Source organism: Quercus suber, unplaced genomic scaffold, assembly GCF_002906115.3.
Source record: "Quercus suber isolate HL8 unplaced genomic scaffold, Cork oak 2.0 scaffold_111, whole genome shotgun sequence".
NCBI lineage: Eukaryota > Viridiplantae > Streptophyta > Magnoliopsida > Fagales > Fagaceae > Quercus > Quercus suber.
The window spans coordinates 651,341-670,911 of NW_027069576.1; the positions used below are offsets into that span (position 1 = coordinate 651,341).

General features: G+C 33.3%; 2 protein-coding genes across 4 annotated transcripts; both read right to left on the minus strand.

The window, feature by feature from the left end:
* Positions 1-10,446: 10,446 nt before the first annotated feature.
* On the minus strand, positions 10,447-19,167 carry LOC136068364 (E3 ubiquitin-protein ligase RGLG2-like). 3 transcript variants are annotated; one of them, XM_065775432.1, is made up of 6 exons: positions 18,529-19,167; positions 18,286-18,451; positions 17,294-17,335; positions 16,922-16,963; positions 10,829-10,885; positions 10,447-10,738 (listed from the first exon to the last, which is right to left on the minus strand). In XM_065775432.1, exons 2-6 carry the CDS (start codon positions 18,397-18,399, stop codon positions 10,652-10,654), a joined length of 342 nt encoding a protein of 113 aa, XP_065631504.1. In that variant the 5' UTR covers positions 18,400-18,451; positions 18,529-19,167; the 3' UTR covers positions 10,447-10,651. The 3 variants fall into 3 exon arrangements, with proteins under 3 accessions (XP_065631504.1, XP_065631505.1, XP_065631503.1); XM_065775433.1 differs by having other exon boundaries at positions 18,286-18,457; XM_065775431.1 differs by lacking the exons at positions 18,286-18,451; positions 18,529-19,167 and adding an exon at positions 17,636-17,886 and having other exon boundaries at positions 17,294-17,339.
* Positions 18,525-19,043, minus strand: LOC136068356 (disease resistance protein RPV1-like). The gene is made up of 2 exons (XM_065775407.1): positions 18,850-19,043; positions 18,525-18,711 (listed from the first exon to the last, which is right to left on the minus strand). The coding sequence occupies exons 1-2, from the start codon at positions 19,041-19,043 to the stop codon at positions 18,525-18,527; spliced, it is 381 nt and encodes a 126-aa protein (XP_065631479.1).
* Positions 19,168-19,571: the final 404 nt, after the last annotated feature.

Consider the following 19,571-nt stretch of genomic DNA (forward strand, 5'->3'; position numbering starts at 1 on the left):
CTTGATAATTAGACATTCTAATGTGCATGACAAACCACTGAACTTTTATGATAGAGGTTTATAGTTCATCAAAATAATAATAATAATAATAATAGAGTTTATACCTAATTGACCAAGTCATCTATCAAATCTAATGCTTTTCTAACAAAAGAACTTGAAAATTCTTTCCTCAAAAGCTAAACAAAAAATAAATAAATAAATAAATAAATCAAGCTAAATTATATTGTATTCAAGCTTGCACAGCCCCCAAATCTTGCAAATAGAAAATGGTAATTCTCTGTCTTTCTAACATTTTTTTTCAGCATTCAAGAAGCCCCATAGGAAATTGGGGAAAAAAATTCTCTTAACTAATTGAAAATGTTAAGACCCACAGACTGAAAAGCTTAAAGTAAAAACAGTGTCCAATATGCTCAAATACCATATCCAATTTTGAAAGGCTTCCATGTGGAACATTCTCCCTCCCAAGTCAAAGATTAACTTATGACTGAATAGAAGTTTTGCAATTATATATTACAAATCAGAACCAAATCTTACACGAATACCCACAACAAAACTGCTTCTAACCTAAATATGTACCTTAATTACAAAAAAATTTAAATTATTTAAAATAAATAAATCTAACCCAAATATCTAAATCAAAACCAATCCAATCAAAATTCCCATGATATTTAACACCTAAGAGATTAGTAGTTGATAAAAGAGATGAGATGAGTAGAGTATTAAGTCAACTACTAATGGCTAAACTTCATACAGTAAAAAGTGTGAAAAAAAAAATGTATTAAGTTAGAAAATTATTAAAACACAAAATAAAAAAATCCATTTTCCAAAGAAGATTTACATTTAAATCATCATTGATCCAAGTATATTGCATACGGTATTACAAATCTTTTTAAGCCCTTTGAACATTTCTGTAAGTTTTCTATAAATCTTGAATATAGAAAAACTACTATGCACTACAGTTATTGTCCCAAAAAATTCATCGAAGACTTTTCTTTTGCCAACAAATTTCTATGTACAAAATATAAATGTCTACACTAAGCCAGTAAGTCTCAAATGTCTTCCATCACAACTGTTATTTGCCAAGGCAGAGCAATCAATGATAAATGATATTAAATTCGAATCAATAGAGAGTCAAAGGAACCTACCCAATAATGGCTCTGGCGGTGCGACGGCAGAAGAAATAAAATTTCCTTGTGGTTGGAGGCCGACGGTAACAACAAATCAATAAACAAACTATTGAAGAGAAACATGTAATTAACAATGAATGTGTAATGAGATGTAAGATTATAGTGGCATAACAATGAACATAGTATTTTGGGATTCAAAAAAAATAATAAACGAACTATTTAAAGGAACATAAAATTAAGAAAGTAAACATACCTCTCTGAAATGAATTGTGATAAATTATAGTGGCATAAGTTTTGAGGCATAGGGAGACGGAAATATATAAAAGAACAAATTTCACAACATGCAAAACAAACATTAAATGAAACTAACTCTTCAATTTCATAAATCAGGTGGCATTTACCTGGTGTTAACTGCATTGTATAATTGGCTGGAAGTGGCAGCATTGAAGGCCCAAATACTAAACGCTGAAATCTTTTAAGCTCCTGCATTTATGTCTTCAAATACTCACCGAGTCGGAGTGAAACCGTTGTTTTTTTTAGAAGTTGAAGAGTGTTTGTACAGATAATCACTGAGTTGGAATGGAAACCATTGTTTTGTTAGAAGTTGAAGAGTTTTTTTATAGGGAAACAGAGGTTCGCTGTGACTGAAATTCTTGGCTGGGTTTCATCTACAGGTGCGAAGGCAGAAGAGGGTTTGTGTGCAAATATTTAGACTTTCATCTACTAAACTGTGGGTGGGTCAGCCTTGGCATGGGTTAGCCTTTGAGCTGTGTTCAGAGTTGGCGTGGATTAACTTTTGAGGTACACGTTGGTGGGCTGTTCAGCTTGGTTATCCTATGAGCTACACGTTGGTGGGGGTTCAAAGTTGGGGTGGGTCAAAGGTTGTAACCTTTCAGCTACATGTTGGTGGGAAATTAATTGTTGGGTCAATATTTATGGGCTCGGCTTTCATCTACTTTGACAACGTAGCTATTGTTTTTAGAAGATTACAAATGTTTGGTCATTGATAACCTTAGGCCATACATGTAATAGTAAAAATAAATTACTATAAATTATTTGGTTCCAGTTAAAAAATTTAATGTAAAAAAGGTTAAAAAAACTAAATGAAAGTTTAGAGTGCCACATGGCAGGACCTTATGCATTTTCGCATGAGGTCTCTGCTTTTATATATATATTGATTTAATGAGATCATTTAAAAAAATTATCACGCACAACGTGCGGATATATGACTAGTTTAATTAAATAGTCAAGGCCAGGTAGGAGTTTCACAAACTCTCGGCTACATGTTGAAACTTTAGAGCAGGATTGCTCCGATCCAGTTCTTGAACTATTATTATTATTATTTTTTTTTTTTTTGAGGGGTAGGGGGTGTTATGATGGAAAGGGTGGAAGTTGTTATGAACCAGAGGGGTTGTGCATTTATAATATCTTTGGTAGATACTGATAAAAGTTCGCTCAACAACTTTGGGGCTTTTGACTATGATCTTCATAATTACCATAATTCATTGCTATAATGTGAAAATTGAGAATCTTCTTGGAATGTTGCTTATGTAGGGCTTTGTCACCATGATCTGTTTAATATAGTTTGAGTTTTGCCATTGACATGGTGATTCAAATGGGAGTAGTTGGAAGAATAAATTAGTTGATACTCTAATAGAGATAAATCTAACTTGGAGCTACATGACCAAAACATACATATTTTGTCATTTTGTATTGAATATTTCATAGATCTACTCCATTGTATTCTCATTATTTTTCCCTATGGCCACTGACGTCAATGTTTATTGTTATTATGCTGCAGAACTGTGGCTAGATTCTGATGCAAGTTTCCTCAACAAATTGGGGCTTTGGACAATGATCTTATTGTTAGTCACTCTAACTCCTCTTTTTTTTTTTTTTTTTTTTTTTTTTTTCAACAATGAGAATCATGAACCCCATCTCTGTAACTTAAGGGAACTTTAGCTAAAATGGCTTAAAATCTTGAGTACAAATCTGTTGTCCCACTTTTTCTGCTCCACTATATACTCCACAAATAAAAACATGCCACATGTCCATCTATTTTATTTAATGCTAAATTTATGCCTTCTATTATTTCAATTTTCTAAATATGATGGGTTTATTTATTTATTTTAGGAAATTGAAATAATAGAAGACATAAATTTAGCATTAAATAAAATAGATGGACATATGACATGTTTTTATTTGTGGAGTATATAATGGAGCAAGAAGAGTGGGATAGAGGATTTGGACTCTAAAATCTTAGCCTCTATATTGAAAAACAAATATATTTTTATTTACTCATAGCATACGAAACATTAATAGAAACTTCTATGGAAGAAATTGGATTTGCTAGCTAAGTTACTAATGTCAGCCTCTTATTATCTTAAAACATCCAGATTGGATCTCAGCAGGACTCATTATTGACATGGTATGATCCGAATGCTCAATGTGAATACCATATGCAAGGAAAGGGACATTGGACTTATGATTGCTATTACCTTAAACATAAGATTTAGGACCTCATCAATCAGGACCTTCAGAGTCCGTATGTGAGTCTCATCAGTCATCTAGAAAGAGGGGATGTAAAGTTTCTGCAAGACCACTTACACATTATCAGAGACAATGACACGATCGATATTGAGAACTATGGACAGCTAACCCTATCTCCAATAGCTCCTGACATTCACAAAATTGTAGGCTGGCAACATTAATTGAATGTTACAGTCAAGTATATATTCTACACAATCCGATAGAGTATGCTTTGATTGTTGTCATGTATTTAACAATTGCTTCACATTTCTTTAATTCTTGGATTCTTCTTATTTGTAGATGCTTAGTCTGGTTTTGCAAACCCACTACCAAGTTGCACAACCAGGTTGTTTATCAAGTACAGAATTTCATTTTACTGCCAGGTGCATGCCAAAAAGACAAGGATCAAAATCAGTTCTCTTTTTTGTTGGTACTCATTAAACATATTCCTAACCATCACCTATCCTTTTAATTCTTTCTGTACAACACATTGTCAAGGCGAAGATCAAAATCCATTATGAATGGATTTTGGAACTAAATGTCATCAGCTCATATAATTTAAACCATTGAACACATTGTCATTATTACAGAAATAGAGAAGAATAGTACATGTACATCCTTTGTTGGTAGAAACATTTACTAGCCATTTCTAGGATATTATGCTCCATTGGATCTAATCCTCTCTTGTTGATTACAATAATGTTTGAATTTAAAAATCCATCATCTAGGGTGTATTTATCACAAGCAAAAATTGATGCATTCCATTTACCATATAGGGAGGTAAAAATTGCATATTTCATATGCCTAGTTTTAAACCCAATTTTCATCACCAGATGCAACAATATGACTGTGATGGGCTTGCAAAGACTTTATTTGACATTTTGAAATTGGTGGTGGATGTGAAGATGTGAGGTCATCTTCTAAGCACAGTGCTATTTCTAGTTTTTCACTTCCACTCCAAATGGCTCAAAAGACTCAGCACTCTTGATGTTGTTGGTGTCCTCACTAGTAGAAGCTTCCCATTTCGCTTTTGTACATCAAGAATTTTATATTTTTCTGTCGAGACATGGTGCCTGAAATAGAGAAAGATGGAAATCTGTCTACTAGCACAAAGTTGCTCAAGTCTTATTCCTTGAAGAATCAAAGTCAATCTTGAGGCTCTCCCATATTAGTAACAGACTAATAGTTTCCACAACAAAAAGGTACTTTGTGGTTGTCAGTTTTGTTCAATTAATTTATGTTTCTTAGGTATAAGATTCTGACTTCCTACCAATGATTATTTTTTAAAAATTTGAAAGCTCCTTCATAGGTTTCAGACACAAAATGCGGAACGTATTTGTGGCTTCTAACAACAGTATACTAGGCAATTGCTCCACATGATCCAATTTACTGGCCTGGTTTGATATGGCTTCTTCCAAAAATATCCCTTAATTTTTTTTTTCTCTTATGCTACTCTCCAATGCTATAATGTATTCAACTTATTTCTAGTACTAATTTAGTTCCATGCGCTACGGATTCTATATTGTGCTCATACATGATGATTGGCAATTGTCTTGTAAGTTAGATTCATGGGCTTCTTTTAGTTTTTAATAAAGCATAGGAATGCCTAATGTTTCCTATGAAATTAATACAAGTTCAAGTTTTAGAAATACTAAGAGCTTTGACATCATAGCTATAGAGAAGAGCCAATTTGCTTAGTGAATTTAATTTCAATACTACGTGTTTTAGAGCTCATAATAAGATCAAAATATTTGACAATGGAGAATGAGTTATATATGAGAAAAGATACATTCACAGCATTTTCATAACAAATCTTAAGTGGCAGGTTGTTATAACAACTTGCCACTTAAGATTTGTTAGGTTCCAATTTGTTAAGGCAAAAAAGTAATCTTAGTGTTAGGTTTAAATTTAAACCAATAAAAACTAATCACCTATAATTTGTTGTGAAAATGTTGTAAAAATGTTGTGGACGTAGCATTTCTCATCTATATATACTATAAAACTGAAGCATTTGACTTTTTGTTGACCTTTAAAATTTTGACACATTGACTTTGAAAACCTCACAAATTTAGACCTCATTATAATTTATTTTATTTTTTAATTTCCTTTAAAAAATAAACTCAGTCCTGCCAAACTTACATCACTCCCCACCCTAATCAGCACCATCTCTCATATTCTCATCAGATGCAGAGAAACAGGAAAATACGTGTCCAACTATTTGCCCACAGAGGTAATTGAAGAAATTCTTCTAAGACAATCGGCAATGTCAGTGCTGATGTTCTGGTCCGTTTGCAAGACAACGTTTTAGTTTAAATAGTAATCCAGCCATAGACTCATTAGATTTCATTGAGTTAAACTGTCCCTTTGACATCGAGGAAGCTTAATTAGACCAACTTCTCAGTTATACTGTTCCGGACTCAGGAGGAGTACTTGGTATATTTTGTAAAAAACTCGATAATTAATCTCTGAACTCGGCTGGGTTTGTTTTATTGATAGTTCACATTAAAGCTGAAACACAAATGGTAGGGATGGGTTAGAAATATAACTTTCCATATTATGCAACATAGAAGAGAGCAATTTTTAGGGGATGAGCCATTAATCTTAATTTTTTTTATTCTTTTCAATAAAAAATATTTTTAGAGCAATAATGGTGATAAGTAGAGGAAATACAGCACGTTCATATTGTTATAGAGTCCAGTTGGCCGAAGCCAACTTTGTTACAACCACTTAAAATATATTGGTTGAATACTTGAATTCCTTAGTCCTTACCATTAGTGGATTCAACATAAAAGTTAATGGAATAAAATTTTGTAATTTTGACTGTGTTCCATGTCTTGAATTGTCTATATTATTATTACTATAGTTAAGCAAGACTGTGAAAGTCATATTACTACTCAAATTTGAAGCTTGATGCGTTCTCCTCATGTTATGGTCTTTATTTATATCTTTGCAATATATATTTTCAAAGGCTGTTGATGGGAAAATCAATACTTGGTTGTACAATATGCATGTGTTCAATTGGTATTAGTTTTAAGTGTGTGTGTATATATAACTTTTGAGAGTTTTTCTATATTAATTTAATAACGGTGAATTACTTTGTATGTTTCGGTAACTACGCGCCTGTAGTAAGTTGTTAACAATGTAAGCACATGTATTTGGTATTAACAGTTTATAAAAATCTCTCCTAGCAACCCAATAATATTCTATGTTAGACAACACTTCTAAACTATGGAAAAGTAAAGAAGTTCAATATTTCTTCTCATTATATATTATTTTATTATGAATATTAATTATATATATATATATATATATTTATAAATGTTATTTTGCAAAATGTCTATAATATGCATATTACTAACTCAATTTCCTATTTCTAAATTTCATTAGATCTTACATTATCAATAGCTTTTCTATGTATTGCACGGGTTAGCGACTAGTTCTATTTATGTTGCAAGTGAGATATTGGGATCTCATCCCTATTTCTTTTTTTTTTCTTTTTCTTTTTTGAGTTGTGTATTTCACATTATTGTAATGGGCCTTCAAGCAGTTTCCTTATAGAACCATGCTGCTCCATTGATCCAACTAAATCCTTTTGTATATTTCTCATTCCTACACTCGGCCCAAGTTCTTGAACAATTCACAATACTATCAGTATTTAAGAATATATCATATTCTAATTCTTTGGGCGGTGTGACAAGGTATTAATTTTTTGGGGCTAAAATATAAGGAGCTCTAACAATTCCAAAAAAATAATATAAATGGGCTTGTAATCATGACTCAATAAGAAAAACAAGAAGGGAAGACAAGCTCGTTCTAAAAGTGGGCTCTGAGTGGAAGCGTTGTTTCTAAAAAGACTCGACTCGGATTGAATTTACTTCCCAATGCTAACCCAAGGAAATAAAGTTTGAGTAACACTAACCAAGCAAATACGATCATCATTATCCCAAAACAATACTTTGAAAATGTAGTAACTAATATTAGCTAAGTTAATTAACTTTGTTAATAGTAGTAATGTACTTACCTTTTTTGTATGAACTCTTCGAATTTGTTTGTTATACTTGGAAGAAATACTCAGTTACTTACTATGTTGAATGAAAATTTAGATTTTACAAAAAAAAAAAAAAAAGAAAAAAAAAAGAAAAAAAAAAAGAAGGTTTGATGAGATTACAAGTACCATCCAATATTGAGAACCTCAAACATGAATCTTAATCCTCGGTTGGATGAGCTTATTTTCATACTTTATTTTGTTTATTTCTTAAGTACAGTACATTTAAAAAAAAAATTAAGTACAATTATATTTTTACACAATAAAAAAAATTATTGAAGGAAATAAATTCACAAAACGGCACACTTACTAGGTAAATTCCCTCTTGTAAACATGGTTTTCAAACCCGGACTGTTCATTGAATCGTAAAAGAGAGAGGTTCAAGGTTTTTAAGGTTGAATCGAGGTCGAACCGGGGTCGAACCGTAATGACGTCATAATTAATTTAATAATTAATTTAATATAAATTAATATATTAAATTAATATAAATAGAAAATTTAACTAAAATAATCTAATTAAATATAAATATCTATATTTCAAATGTATATTTTCATATCATAACTTTTACAAGACAAATAAGAAATATAAAATCCTAAGCAAATTTAAATATAATATCTATTTATTTATTTATTTATATATTGATTAGTTAAACTTGTANCAACCAAGAAATTCAAACCCAATTATATTCAATTCCTAGATTTGAAAACGAAAAGGAAAAGGAAAAAAACAAAAACATTAACTTTACCGGTTATGGGTACATGGCCTGTCTCTTTGATGGTGGCAAAATTGTTTTATGAAACTTTTTGCTTTCGTCGCCTCTCTCTTTCTCTGCTTCTTTCTCCGTGTACACATCGCCTTTCTCTATTTCATCGCCTCTCTCTATTTCTAACCCAAAATACCAATCTATAAATCAAAACCAAATCTGACCCAAAATACCAATCTAAATCATAATTAACACCCAATTGATTCTCCAAATAAAAACCAAAAACCTTAAATTTTTAAATTTAAAACAGAACTATACCAGTAGCGATTCCGATTCCGATAGTCGGGTAGTGAGTGGAGGCTTACGGTGATGGCAGAAGACCTAGGTGGCGCCCTTCTCTCTATCTCTGCCCCTCTATTTCATTCTTGACTCCTCTTCGTTCTTGATGCTTCATCTTCGTTACTTCTTCTTATTCCAGGGAAAGAAATTAGCGGACAGTTAGATGAAGAAATCTAACAGGAAGTGAGAGACATCTTTTCATTCTTGATTGTAAACTGCAGTTTTTAATCTCTCGATCCCTCTCTCCTTCTCCGTTCTCTGCCTCTCTATTTCTCTATCTCTCTTTTCTGTCGGTCTCTCTTTCTCCTTTCTCCATGTAGCAGTCTTTTTTTTTTTTTTTTGGGGGTCTCAGCGGTTGGTTTTTCCTTTTATACCCATAGGGCTCCAAACAGTATTTAACTTAGTGAAAAATTATAATTTATCGCTTTTTTTAAAGTGACATCACTTTTCTGATTTGTCAACACGTCCTTAATTGTAGGCGCTCACTTTCTCTCAGCTTCGTCTATTATATATATATATATATATATATATTGATTTGAAATCACATTACAATCGCTAGAATCCTTGTGTAATTCCTTTTTGGAAAGGTCCTGGTGTGGTTATAGAGGATCGGCGATGGTGGTGCCGGTGGAGGAGAAAGGATAGTGACCGGTGGAGAGAGAAGTGGGTTAGGGAGAGAAGGAAAAGGGTGTGAGGAGAATGGTTTGTTTGGGTCTAATAGTCTATTTAATTGGTTATGTGCTTCTCACATGACCAAAGAAAGTTACCAATTTTTTCATTGTGCCTAATCCAGTTTGTAGGAATGCCTCCAAACTAGGTTATCTATAAAGTTTTTCTTTATCCCTTGTTTAGACTAAAGAAAGGAAAGATCACCCAAAAAAACAGAAACTTTATCAATATGATCTATGGTTTCAATCGGAAGTTCGGAACACCACAAAATATATCATATTTAACATTCCAAATAACACTATACCATAGCTGTCCCTTTCCTTAACAACCTTGCCAGCCCACTGCTTTAATGGAGGTGTCAAGGCATGCAGTGATTAAAATCTAATAAGCTGGTTACACAGTCAGGCGAAGCACACTATATATAGCAACACTCATACCCTTCACAAATTTTACATATTAATTTGACTATTGAGGTGATAAGTTTATTAATCTATATCTATATCTATTTATCAATATTCTATATATATCTAAAAGCTGAAGCCTAGCATTTATTATTGCTGCACTCCTGTTGAGCCACATACATCAACGGCTACATCATTCACCTATTTTTTACATTTTCTTATTTCTTTTTAAACTTTTCTTCTCCTTATTCTCAAATATATATCTTCTCCTTATTAGTCCACACCCACTATTACACTCCTTCCAACTTTTTCCCTCTCTCTTTGTCTCTTTATCTCTCCACTTCTCTCTATTTTTCCGTTACACATCTTTCATCATTTTCTCTCTCATATTTTGACTCTTCTTCTCTACATTTTATTTTGTATAAATTTGATATCATTTCTACCATTCAATCCATATTTTCTCACACAAACTGTGAGTACTCTCTCTCTCTCCCTCTACTTTCTTTGGTCTATTTTTGTTCATTTTTATAACTCTTTTTTTATGGGGTTCTTCTTGTCACTCTAATTAAGGTTGATGGTTTTTTTTTTTTTTTTTTTTTATATGTGTTATATTGATAGGTCNACTATCAGGGAAGACAAAACATTTGATGGAGTTTATACCTGTCGTTTTATAGAAACATATCCAATAATGGAAAAGAACAATAGACATTTATGATACAACAAGCAAGGAAGACAAAAACCATAGACAATCTTTGATAAACACCTAACCATGTGCAATCTAGTTTAAATTTAATTCTCTCCTCTACAAATTCATTAACAACAATTCTCTGGGCAATGGTCACTCCAAGATCAACCTGATGCGGTAACTGATCGATTCCCGGCAAATGGGACATCTGTCCAATCTTTCCCCACATTCCACACTTGTCTGCAATGAAATAATTGTTTCTCAAAATATTAGCAACACCGTGTAATGAGGGAAGAATATCACCAAATTATTATTATCGGCCCAGCTCACCGTGTGCCCACAGAGAAAAGCCATGCCCCTTGCATTAGTGACACAAATTGTGCATTCCTGGATTCAAATTGGACAGAAGTAAATTCGCGATTTGAAACAGATAATAATTTTATAAATCCAAAAGGCAACAATGATGTGGACTTAAAAATAAATTGGACGAATTAACATGACCCTGTTAGAGATCCTTCAATGGTTTGGTTTAGACAATCGTGTCACTGATGACAGAACTAAAACGGAGCTGTAACCCAAGTGCTTGAAGAGTCTGCAAGTTTTGACTGAGCAGGACCGATTGTTCAATCTCATTTCTAAACATTTTGCATTCATCATAATCTAAAAGTACAAGATAAAATGGAAGCATTGTCTTGTATGTATTTTAGTATTGTGTTTTTTTAATTTCCCATCACAAAGTCTTCTCTCTTCCTTTTTTTTTTTTTTTTAGAGAATCTTTTCTCTTCCTTTTATAGCATTGGTTGAATTTTGGCTTGGGTTAGTACTTAGTTTTTTTTTGGAAATAGGAATTTGAATTTATATCAAAACACAAGCTACATGACTATGAATTTGAATATACCTACCTATTGAGTAATAAATAATTATAAAGTATATCTTTTATTCCTTTGGTTTCATTTTAATTTTGGTTAAGATAATATAGTAATTTTGTGATGATTTTTTATTATTATGATAATCTTTTTGTTCCTTCAGAGTTGAGAAATTTGAATAATAAATTTAAACTTATAAGCTTTAGTTGTATATTAGGCAAATATAATACACTACAACAAAAGTTAGAAGAATATGATTCACCTTAAAAATATTAATCAATAAAAAAAAAATAGAATGATATATTTGTATAGATAAAAAAATAAAAAAATATTTATAGAAATCTTTTCTTATAAATAAACAAAACTTGAAATAATTGTTACTTTTTATACATTACACACCCCATTACATAATATTTATCCATTGTCAAGTATTGCGTGGGTCTGCAACTAGTATATAACTAAAAGCTGAAGTATTGTAAGAATTAGTGTTGCTATACTCTTATTGAGCTACATCAGTAGCCACATCATCTACCTATTTTCAACATTTTCTCTCATTTTTAATTATTTTTCTCCTTGTTAATTTATCACCTTACAATTACACTTCCTCCAACATTTACGTCACTTTTACTTTTTTTTCTCCCCACAACTCTATACCTTAACCTTACAGTTTTTCCATCCCTTCATCTTTCTTTTATTTTCACTCTTTTTCTCCCCAATTTATTTACTATAAAAATTTATTTTCTCTCTTCCATTCAAGCGAGTTGTGTTTATTATTAATTAATTAACTAAATTAAATTACTAGTAGCGAAGTACTTTTAAGTTGATTAAGGATACTGTAAGGTTGAATTTAATCAACCATTTAATTGGCTTTATTCCCTGACCAATTTGCTTGTAATTTAGCACTTAGCAACCCTGTATTTAGATGGGAAAATTGTAAAGGTAGTGTGTGAGAAGATGTGAAGAAAAGCTTAAAAGTGTGCAAGAAAAACAGAGGCTCGCGGCTAGGCCTCACTGGTGGATCGCAACTGGCAAGCCGCCAAAAGCTGGCACGTGAAAGGCACACTGGGAAGCTAAAGGGTCGCGCCAGCTGTCACGCTACAGGACAAAAGTTCTAGACTAGCCAGGCCGTTACGTCGCGACTTGAACTCGCGACTTGGACAAGTCGCGAGACCAAGTCGCCAACTTGCCCTGTTTGGTAAAAACTGAAGTTTTGCATTCCCTTCTCACCCTACTATATATACACCCTTATACCCATTATATTGAGAGAGCTTCCAGAGAGAATTTTGTGAGAGAAAACCCTAGAGAAAAACAAGATTGCCTCATCCCTAATCTTCATCTAAAGAGACTCTACAAATTCCTCTACTCTCTTCCTCTCCATTGTCATACCCTTGAGAGGTCATTTACCAAACCTTTATCTCACCTCACTCACGTCTGTGGAAAGGTCCATTTGGTGCTTAGGGAAGCAGTTTGGAAAGGAACCAATATACATTGGTTGATGCTATGGTCAAGTAGCGGAATCCGGCAAGTTAAAGAAGAAATAAGTTCGGCGTAATCTCGTTGGAGCAAGAAACTTGGAGGGCTTAGGTACTTGGGTAGATTAGGCTTGGAGAGTCTTCTGCTGTTCATATATCCCAACTATATTCTTTAGTGGATTTTATCACCGCTTGGAGGGCGGCGGTGAGGTTTTACGCCGAGGACTTCGGTTTCCTCTTCGATAACACATCGTGTGTTGTCCGTGTGTTTGCATCTCTCTTTCCTTTATCTTTGCCTTATATTTACTGCTGTGGATGTGTTTATATTTGGCTTAGATTGTTTTATCAATTCTGTTATAAGCTTGTTATTATATTCCGCACATTAATTGTTTGATATAAAGCTTGAATTGGTATTTTTGTATCTGGGAGTCTAAACGTTCAAGAGTGTTTCATACCCATATTGAACTTTCAGATACGTAAGAGTAGCGAATTATTTTTAAGTTGATTAAGGATATGTGCTAGTGTGAGAGCAAGTGGAGAAATCACAAGTGAGTTCCCTATCACTATAGGTTTTGCATCAAGGATCAACATTAAGCCCATATCTTTTTGCACTAGTAATGGATGAACTCATTAAACCAATTCAAGCAGAATTCCCTTAGTGTATACTTTTTGCAGATGATATAGTTTTAGTGGATAAAACTAAAAGTGGAGTTAATGCCTAGTTAGAAATTTGATGAGAGGCCAAAGAATCTAAAGGCCTTCATTTTAGTGGAGTAAAACGCATTGTTATTAAATCCGTTCCGTTCCAGCTAGAACGGCCGGAATTTCTTGTACCGAGATGCAATTCGAAACAGTAATACCACCCATTCCACCTCGGGTCTAATTCCGGCCAATTTCGGGTCATTTCGGCCATTCTGGAAAATTTCAGTCAATTTCGGCCGATACTAGTTTTTAAAAGAAAAAATAGAAAAATAGAAAAAAAGAAAAAAGAAAAATCCCTTAACTGACAAACTCGTTAGCACAACATGTCATTACCTAGCTTTGATCGCCTAAAAAAAAAAGCCAGCTATCTCAGAGGTCGCCCCCTTCTTCTTCTTCTTCTTTGCTCCGTCTCAAACTCTCTGCCAGTCTACTCTTCTTTTGTTTTTTACTTTAGTTTTTTCTTTGTCAAGTTTTTGCTTTGTTTCATATTTGTGTTTGCCTTGTAGACTTTTTAGTTTGCTGACTCCACACACGTGACAAAGTTTTGGAAATGACAAAACTCAAAAAAGCTAACAAGAGTTTGATTTCAAACTTATAGTTGTTGAGTCTTGCCTGCCCCCAACGTGAGAGAGAGAGAGAGAGAGAGAGAGAGAGAGAGAGAGAGAGAGAGAGAGAGAGAGAGAGAGAGAGAATATATATATATATATATATTATATACTTATTTTACTGTTTTTGGTTGTTATTTTTTATTATTTAATTACATATTTATGTTTTAATATTCTAAAACAATATTTGTTATGTAATAACTAAATGGTTTGTGTTATTTGAGGTTTGCTTATTTGGATCAATAATTTTATGTTGTATAAGAAGATATAAATATATCTATTTTTAATTTTTTTAGTATTCTCGAAACACCTTGAAACGGTACGCCGAAATAGACCGGTACCGAAATATTCCGTTCCACTAGACAAACCGAAACAGGGTCCGAAACGGTATTCATAACATTGGTAAAACGGAGTACATGGAATGTAAGTACAATAAAAGTAGAAATAGAGACAAAGAAGCAATAAGACTTGATATACAAAAGATACTAAAAAGCAAGAGCTTTCAATATCTTGGGTTAATAATTCACAAGGATGGAGAGATTAAGGAGGATGTGAATCATCGGATAAGAGTAAAGTGAATGATGTGGAGAAGCACATTAGGAGCTTTTTTTGATCATAGGATATCTATTACGTTGAAGGGAAAATTTTATAAAATGATTTTACAATCAGCTATGCTAAGTTGCATATCCATAAAATGAGTGTAGCAGAAATGAGAATGTTAAGATAAAGGTAGCTCCTATTGATGAATAGATAAGAGAGAGTTGATTGAGATTTTTTGGTCTTATGTTCAAAGCAGAGCAATTATGCATGGTAAGAAAGAGTGAATCAATCCAAGATCCAAGTTGAAGGAACAAAAAAAAAAGTAGAGGAACAGAGCAAGACCAAACATAACATTAGTAGGAGTGTATTTTTGACATCTCTGGAAATTTGTATGGTATTAATTGAGTCTAGGTTATGGATTTGTTTGTTTCTCAACATCCAAATTTAGTCACAAATTACTACAGAAAATAGTAAGAAGTTTTGGGAATATGAGCTTTGGATGTCGAAGAAGAGGTTGGGTTTAAGAAGCATCTTAACCCAGGTACTTTGGGAGTCAACTGCCATGGTGGGGAGTTTTCTAGGCCAATCTGAGAGGGACCCATAATTTGGCCAATTGGGCAGTAGATGAAAGTGCATTAAATTCCCAAGTTCAATCAATGATATAATCAAGCTAGAATCAAGGTTATAAATATTTAAACATACATGGTACACTAACAAAATGGTATATTCAAGTCATGATTTCCCTAAAAAAATTTTAAGACTTTACTTTTAAAATTTGATATTAAAATTATGAATTTGATCTAAATCGCATCAGAGTTTAAGAATTTGCCATTGCTCTTTCATTAGATGGTCTCATTACCACCTTCTCACGTTAAGTGGGACCCATTTATGTGGAACACCCACACATCATATTAGAAAGAGATCTCATAGAACCGTCTCATAAGATAATTTCATGCTAATAAGGGATCTGGTCTAGAGTCAACCACTTGCGTTTAAGGTTGAGAGAGGTGGGCATGTGGACACGTTGGGACTTCGGAGTGAGGAGAGACTACAGAAAGGGCATGGCTATCTATAAAGAGGAACAAATTAGAGGTTTATGGTGGGTTCTAATTTGTTCAACTGGTAAAGTCTCTGATAGTTAAATAAGAGATCTGGGATCAATCTCCGTCTACACCAAAAATTGATTGGTATCTTGGTCTAATGATAAAGAGTTATCATCAATAACGGATGTCATAAGTTAAAACTCTCTCAAAAAATTAGGAAAAAGTATTTGATATCAAATGATACTATGTCAGCATTATCAAAATCCAATAAGTGTCAGATATGTCAGCAAAAAATAACTAACTCACTAACAAATGAAAGACGTGTTAGTGGATCGTTATTTTTGCATCCGTCTTTTGTTTATTGGATTTTGATACGGATGACGTGGTATCATTTGATATAAAACAATTTTTCAAAAATTAGAGGTTTATGCAATTTTTCTTTTTCTTTTTCGACTGATTTTAAATTATCTAATTTGATCTATTTTCCACCGACATTAACCATTGGGGATGGTTTTGGAAAAAAAATTAAAATTGTTTTTTTGAGGGTAAAACAATGAACTTCTGGAACATATTTTGGGATTGCAGCTAAGGCAATGAGTTAACCAAGCTCTACTCAAGGAGGCGATATCTTTTGATTCCATTCCATGGATCTCGCTCTTAAGATAATTAGTCCATAAAGTAGGAACTCGTGGGAAGGCATCTTATACATTTCTTTTCTTGAAATTATATGCTTCAGTCCTTTCTTGATTCTCTTCTCACCTTCTTCCTCAATGGTTGCAGTTAGTGAGGGGACACGTCTTATGGGGAAGGCTAAAATTTCAGGCTGACCATGTCATTTCATGTCATTTTACTGTCAAATATATAATGAGATTGCCTGAATATATAGGTCTTTGTAGCTGACCTAGGAGGACAAGGGGATCCTTGATTGGGACTAAACTCAAGGACACATTGATTGTCCTAGATATTAGCCCAAACAATGATAACATCAGGCTATAATCATGGTTATACATATATAACAGATGGTAAACTAACAAAATGGCTATCTTCAACTCATGAGTTCAATTTAAGATTTTACTTTTATAATTTGATATTAAAATTACAGTTTTGTTCTAAATCACACTAATGTTTATTATTCTAAATAGAGTCCAGAATGCAATAATTTGTAACCATGTAGTTTTGGATTAATCTCTCTTACCTGTTGCAAATTAGCAACATGATCCTCTACCACATGAGCTTCCTGCATCACATCATCAGTACAACCATCATATCTTGGTGGTAAATCCCAATTGATGGAACTATCAAGGACATATTGATCGTCCTTGATTTTAGCTCAATCAATGATATATTCAGGCCAGAATCAAGGCAATACATATTTAAACAGATATGGTAAACTAACAAAATGGTATCTTCAACTCATGATTTCAAGAAAGTCTTTTAATATTTTACATTTATAGTTTGATATTAAAAATCACAATTTTGTTCTAAATCACAATGATGTTTATTATTCTAAATAGATTCCAGGATACAATAAGTTGTAACCATGTAGTTTTGGATTAATGTCACTTACCTGTGGCAAATTAGCAACATGATCCTCCACCACATGAGCTTCCTGCATCACATCAACTGCATTGTCAGTACAATCACTATAAAGGACAACCATATTTGGTTGTCCTTGATTTTAGCTCAATCAATGACATAACCAGGCTAGAATCAAGGTTATATATATTTAAACAGATATGGTATATTTAAAATCATTGTTTTCAATAAAGTCTTTTAAGATTTTACTTTTAAATTTGATATAAAAATTACAAATTTTGTTCTGAATCACACTAATTTTTATTATTCTAAATAAAGTCCAGAATAAAATAATTCATAACAATGTAGTTTTGGGTTAATGTATCTTAGCTGTGGCACATCAGCTACATCATCTGGTACCACGTGAGCTTCCTGCATCGTATCAACTGCATCATCGATATAATCATCATATCTTGGTGGTAATCCCAAATTGATGGAACTACCTTTCAGTTGCTCAATCATCTTTGGCATTATTATTGTCGTTATCGTATGGCATTAGAAACAACTGTTTGATGATTAAACAACTAGAGCAATTATTTAGTACTATGGGAGCAATGCTTCATGCGCTCACATGATAGTAGATCTTATTAATTAAATTCATAATATAAGCTTTGGATGTAGAGGAAGAGGTTGGGCTTAAGAAGCATCCTGACCCAGGTACTTTTGAGAGTCAACTGCCATGGTGGGGAGTTTTCTAGGCCAATCTGATAGGGACCAACAATTTGACCAATTGGGCAGTGGATGCAGAGGTGTTTGTTAAATTCCCAAGTTCAATCAATGATATAATCAGGCTAGAATTACACTAACAAAATGGTATCTTCAAGTCATGATTTCCCTAAAATCTTCTAAGACTCTACTTTTAAAATTTGATATTAAAATTATGAATTTGATCTAAATCACATCATTGTTTACTATTAAAAAAAAAAAATCTAGAATTCAATAATTAAATTCCATGTAGGTTTGAATTCAATTAAAGTTTCTTACCAGTGGCAAATCAGCAACATAATCCTGCACCATCTCATCTGCATCATCTGATTCATCTGGAGTTACATCATATCTTGGTGGTAAGTTCCAATTGGTGGAACCATCTTGCGGCATCCGATTGCTGAGTGATTCGATAAACTCATGAATCAATTGCGACTCCGGATCGCTGAGGCTGGAGAGTGGTTCGATCTATGAAGAAATTAAAGCAACGATAAGTAACATTTTTTGAAAAGGAATTCTTACCCGTAGTTTAAAACCAATCCAGGAATACTAGCAGCTTTTCTCAAAGCAAGTCTCCACAAATTCACATCTTTGAAACGCTCTTCATGTTTGGCAAAGGCATCAGCGAAAGCCCCAGTCTGATTCCCCACATCACTAGGATACACATGGTGGAAAATTGGCAAAACTTTCAAATTCTTCTTTTCCCTGCATCCAACGATCTTTGCTAGTTCGTCTAAGCACCAAGTGGAAGAAGCGTACTTTTCCGAGAAAATGACGACAGAAATTTTTTATGCTTCTATTGATTTCACTAGCTCCGAGCGAACGGATTTTCCTCGTTCGTACTGTTCATCATCCCAAAATGTGCGTATGCCTTTCTGTTTTATCGCAGAGTATAGTTGGTCTGTAAACTTATTGTGGGCGTTGCTGCCTCTGAAACTGAGAAAGACATCGAATTTCTTTCTGTCTTCAGAAAAGATATTGTTAAAAGGAAGAGATGAGGAGGAGGAGGAAGCGTTTACTGAGTCCACAGAAGCCATCGGAAATGTATAATCTAGGGAATGAGAATGAGGATTTTTTTGAAGTTAATTTGAAGAAAGGGAAGAGGAAATGAACGAATGGGATGTTGAAAGAAGGAAATTGGGATTGCAGAGGGAACTCAAAAGTCAAAGGCTCAAAATATCTGTCTTGAAAACACTGAAAACAGTTGTTCAAGACACTCTAATAGCTTGTTTAGAATTTTAGAAAGGGAGGAGAGCAGTGGGGAGGAGAGTAGAGGAGAATTTTCTCTCTATCTTGTTTGAATGTTTTTAAAATTAGTAAAGGAGAAGGGAGTAATTAGTCTTTCTCCTTGTGTAATTTTGTTAATATAACAAGGGTAAATTAGGTAATTTACTTGGTCAATAGTTTATGTACTCTACACCCCCTTCAAATGGGAGCTAGAGCGAGTTGAAACCCCTCCTCTTCCTTCCTTAAAAAACTTCTAAATAAACTAATTAGATTAGTCTCCTCCCTTCTACTCTACTCTTCCTCCTTTTTTAACGTTCAAACAGGCCATAAGCGCTTAC

Excerpts from the sequence above, each read along its gene's own strand:
- LOC136068364 (XM_065775431.1), bottom strand. The coding sequence starts at position 17,772 with ATGCCAAAGATGATTGAGCAACTGAAAGGTAGTTCCATCAATTTGGGA. Across the intron at positions 17,340-17,635 it reads GATGATGTAGCTGATGTGCC|GCAGGAAGCTCATGTGGTGG; the intron begins ACAGCTAAGATA and ends AGTTGATGTGAT. Across the intron at positions 10,739-10,828 it reads CTTTTCTCTGTGGGCACACG|ACAAGTGTGGAATGTGGGGA; the intron begins GTGAGCTGGGCC and ends ATTTCATTGCAG.
- LOC136068356 (XM_065775407.1), bottom strand. The coding sequence starts at position 19,043 with ATGGCTTCTGTGGACTCAGTAAACGCTTCCTCCTCCTCCTCATCTCTT. Across the intron at positions 18,712-18,849 it reads ACATTTTGGGATGATGAACA|GGAAAAGAAGAATTTGAAAG; the intron begins GTACGAACGAGG and ends CGTTGGATGCAG.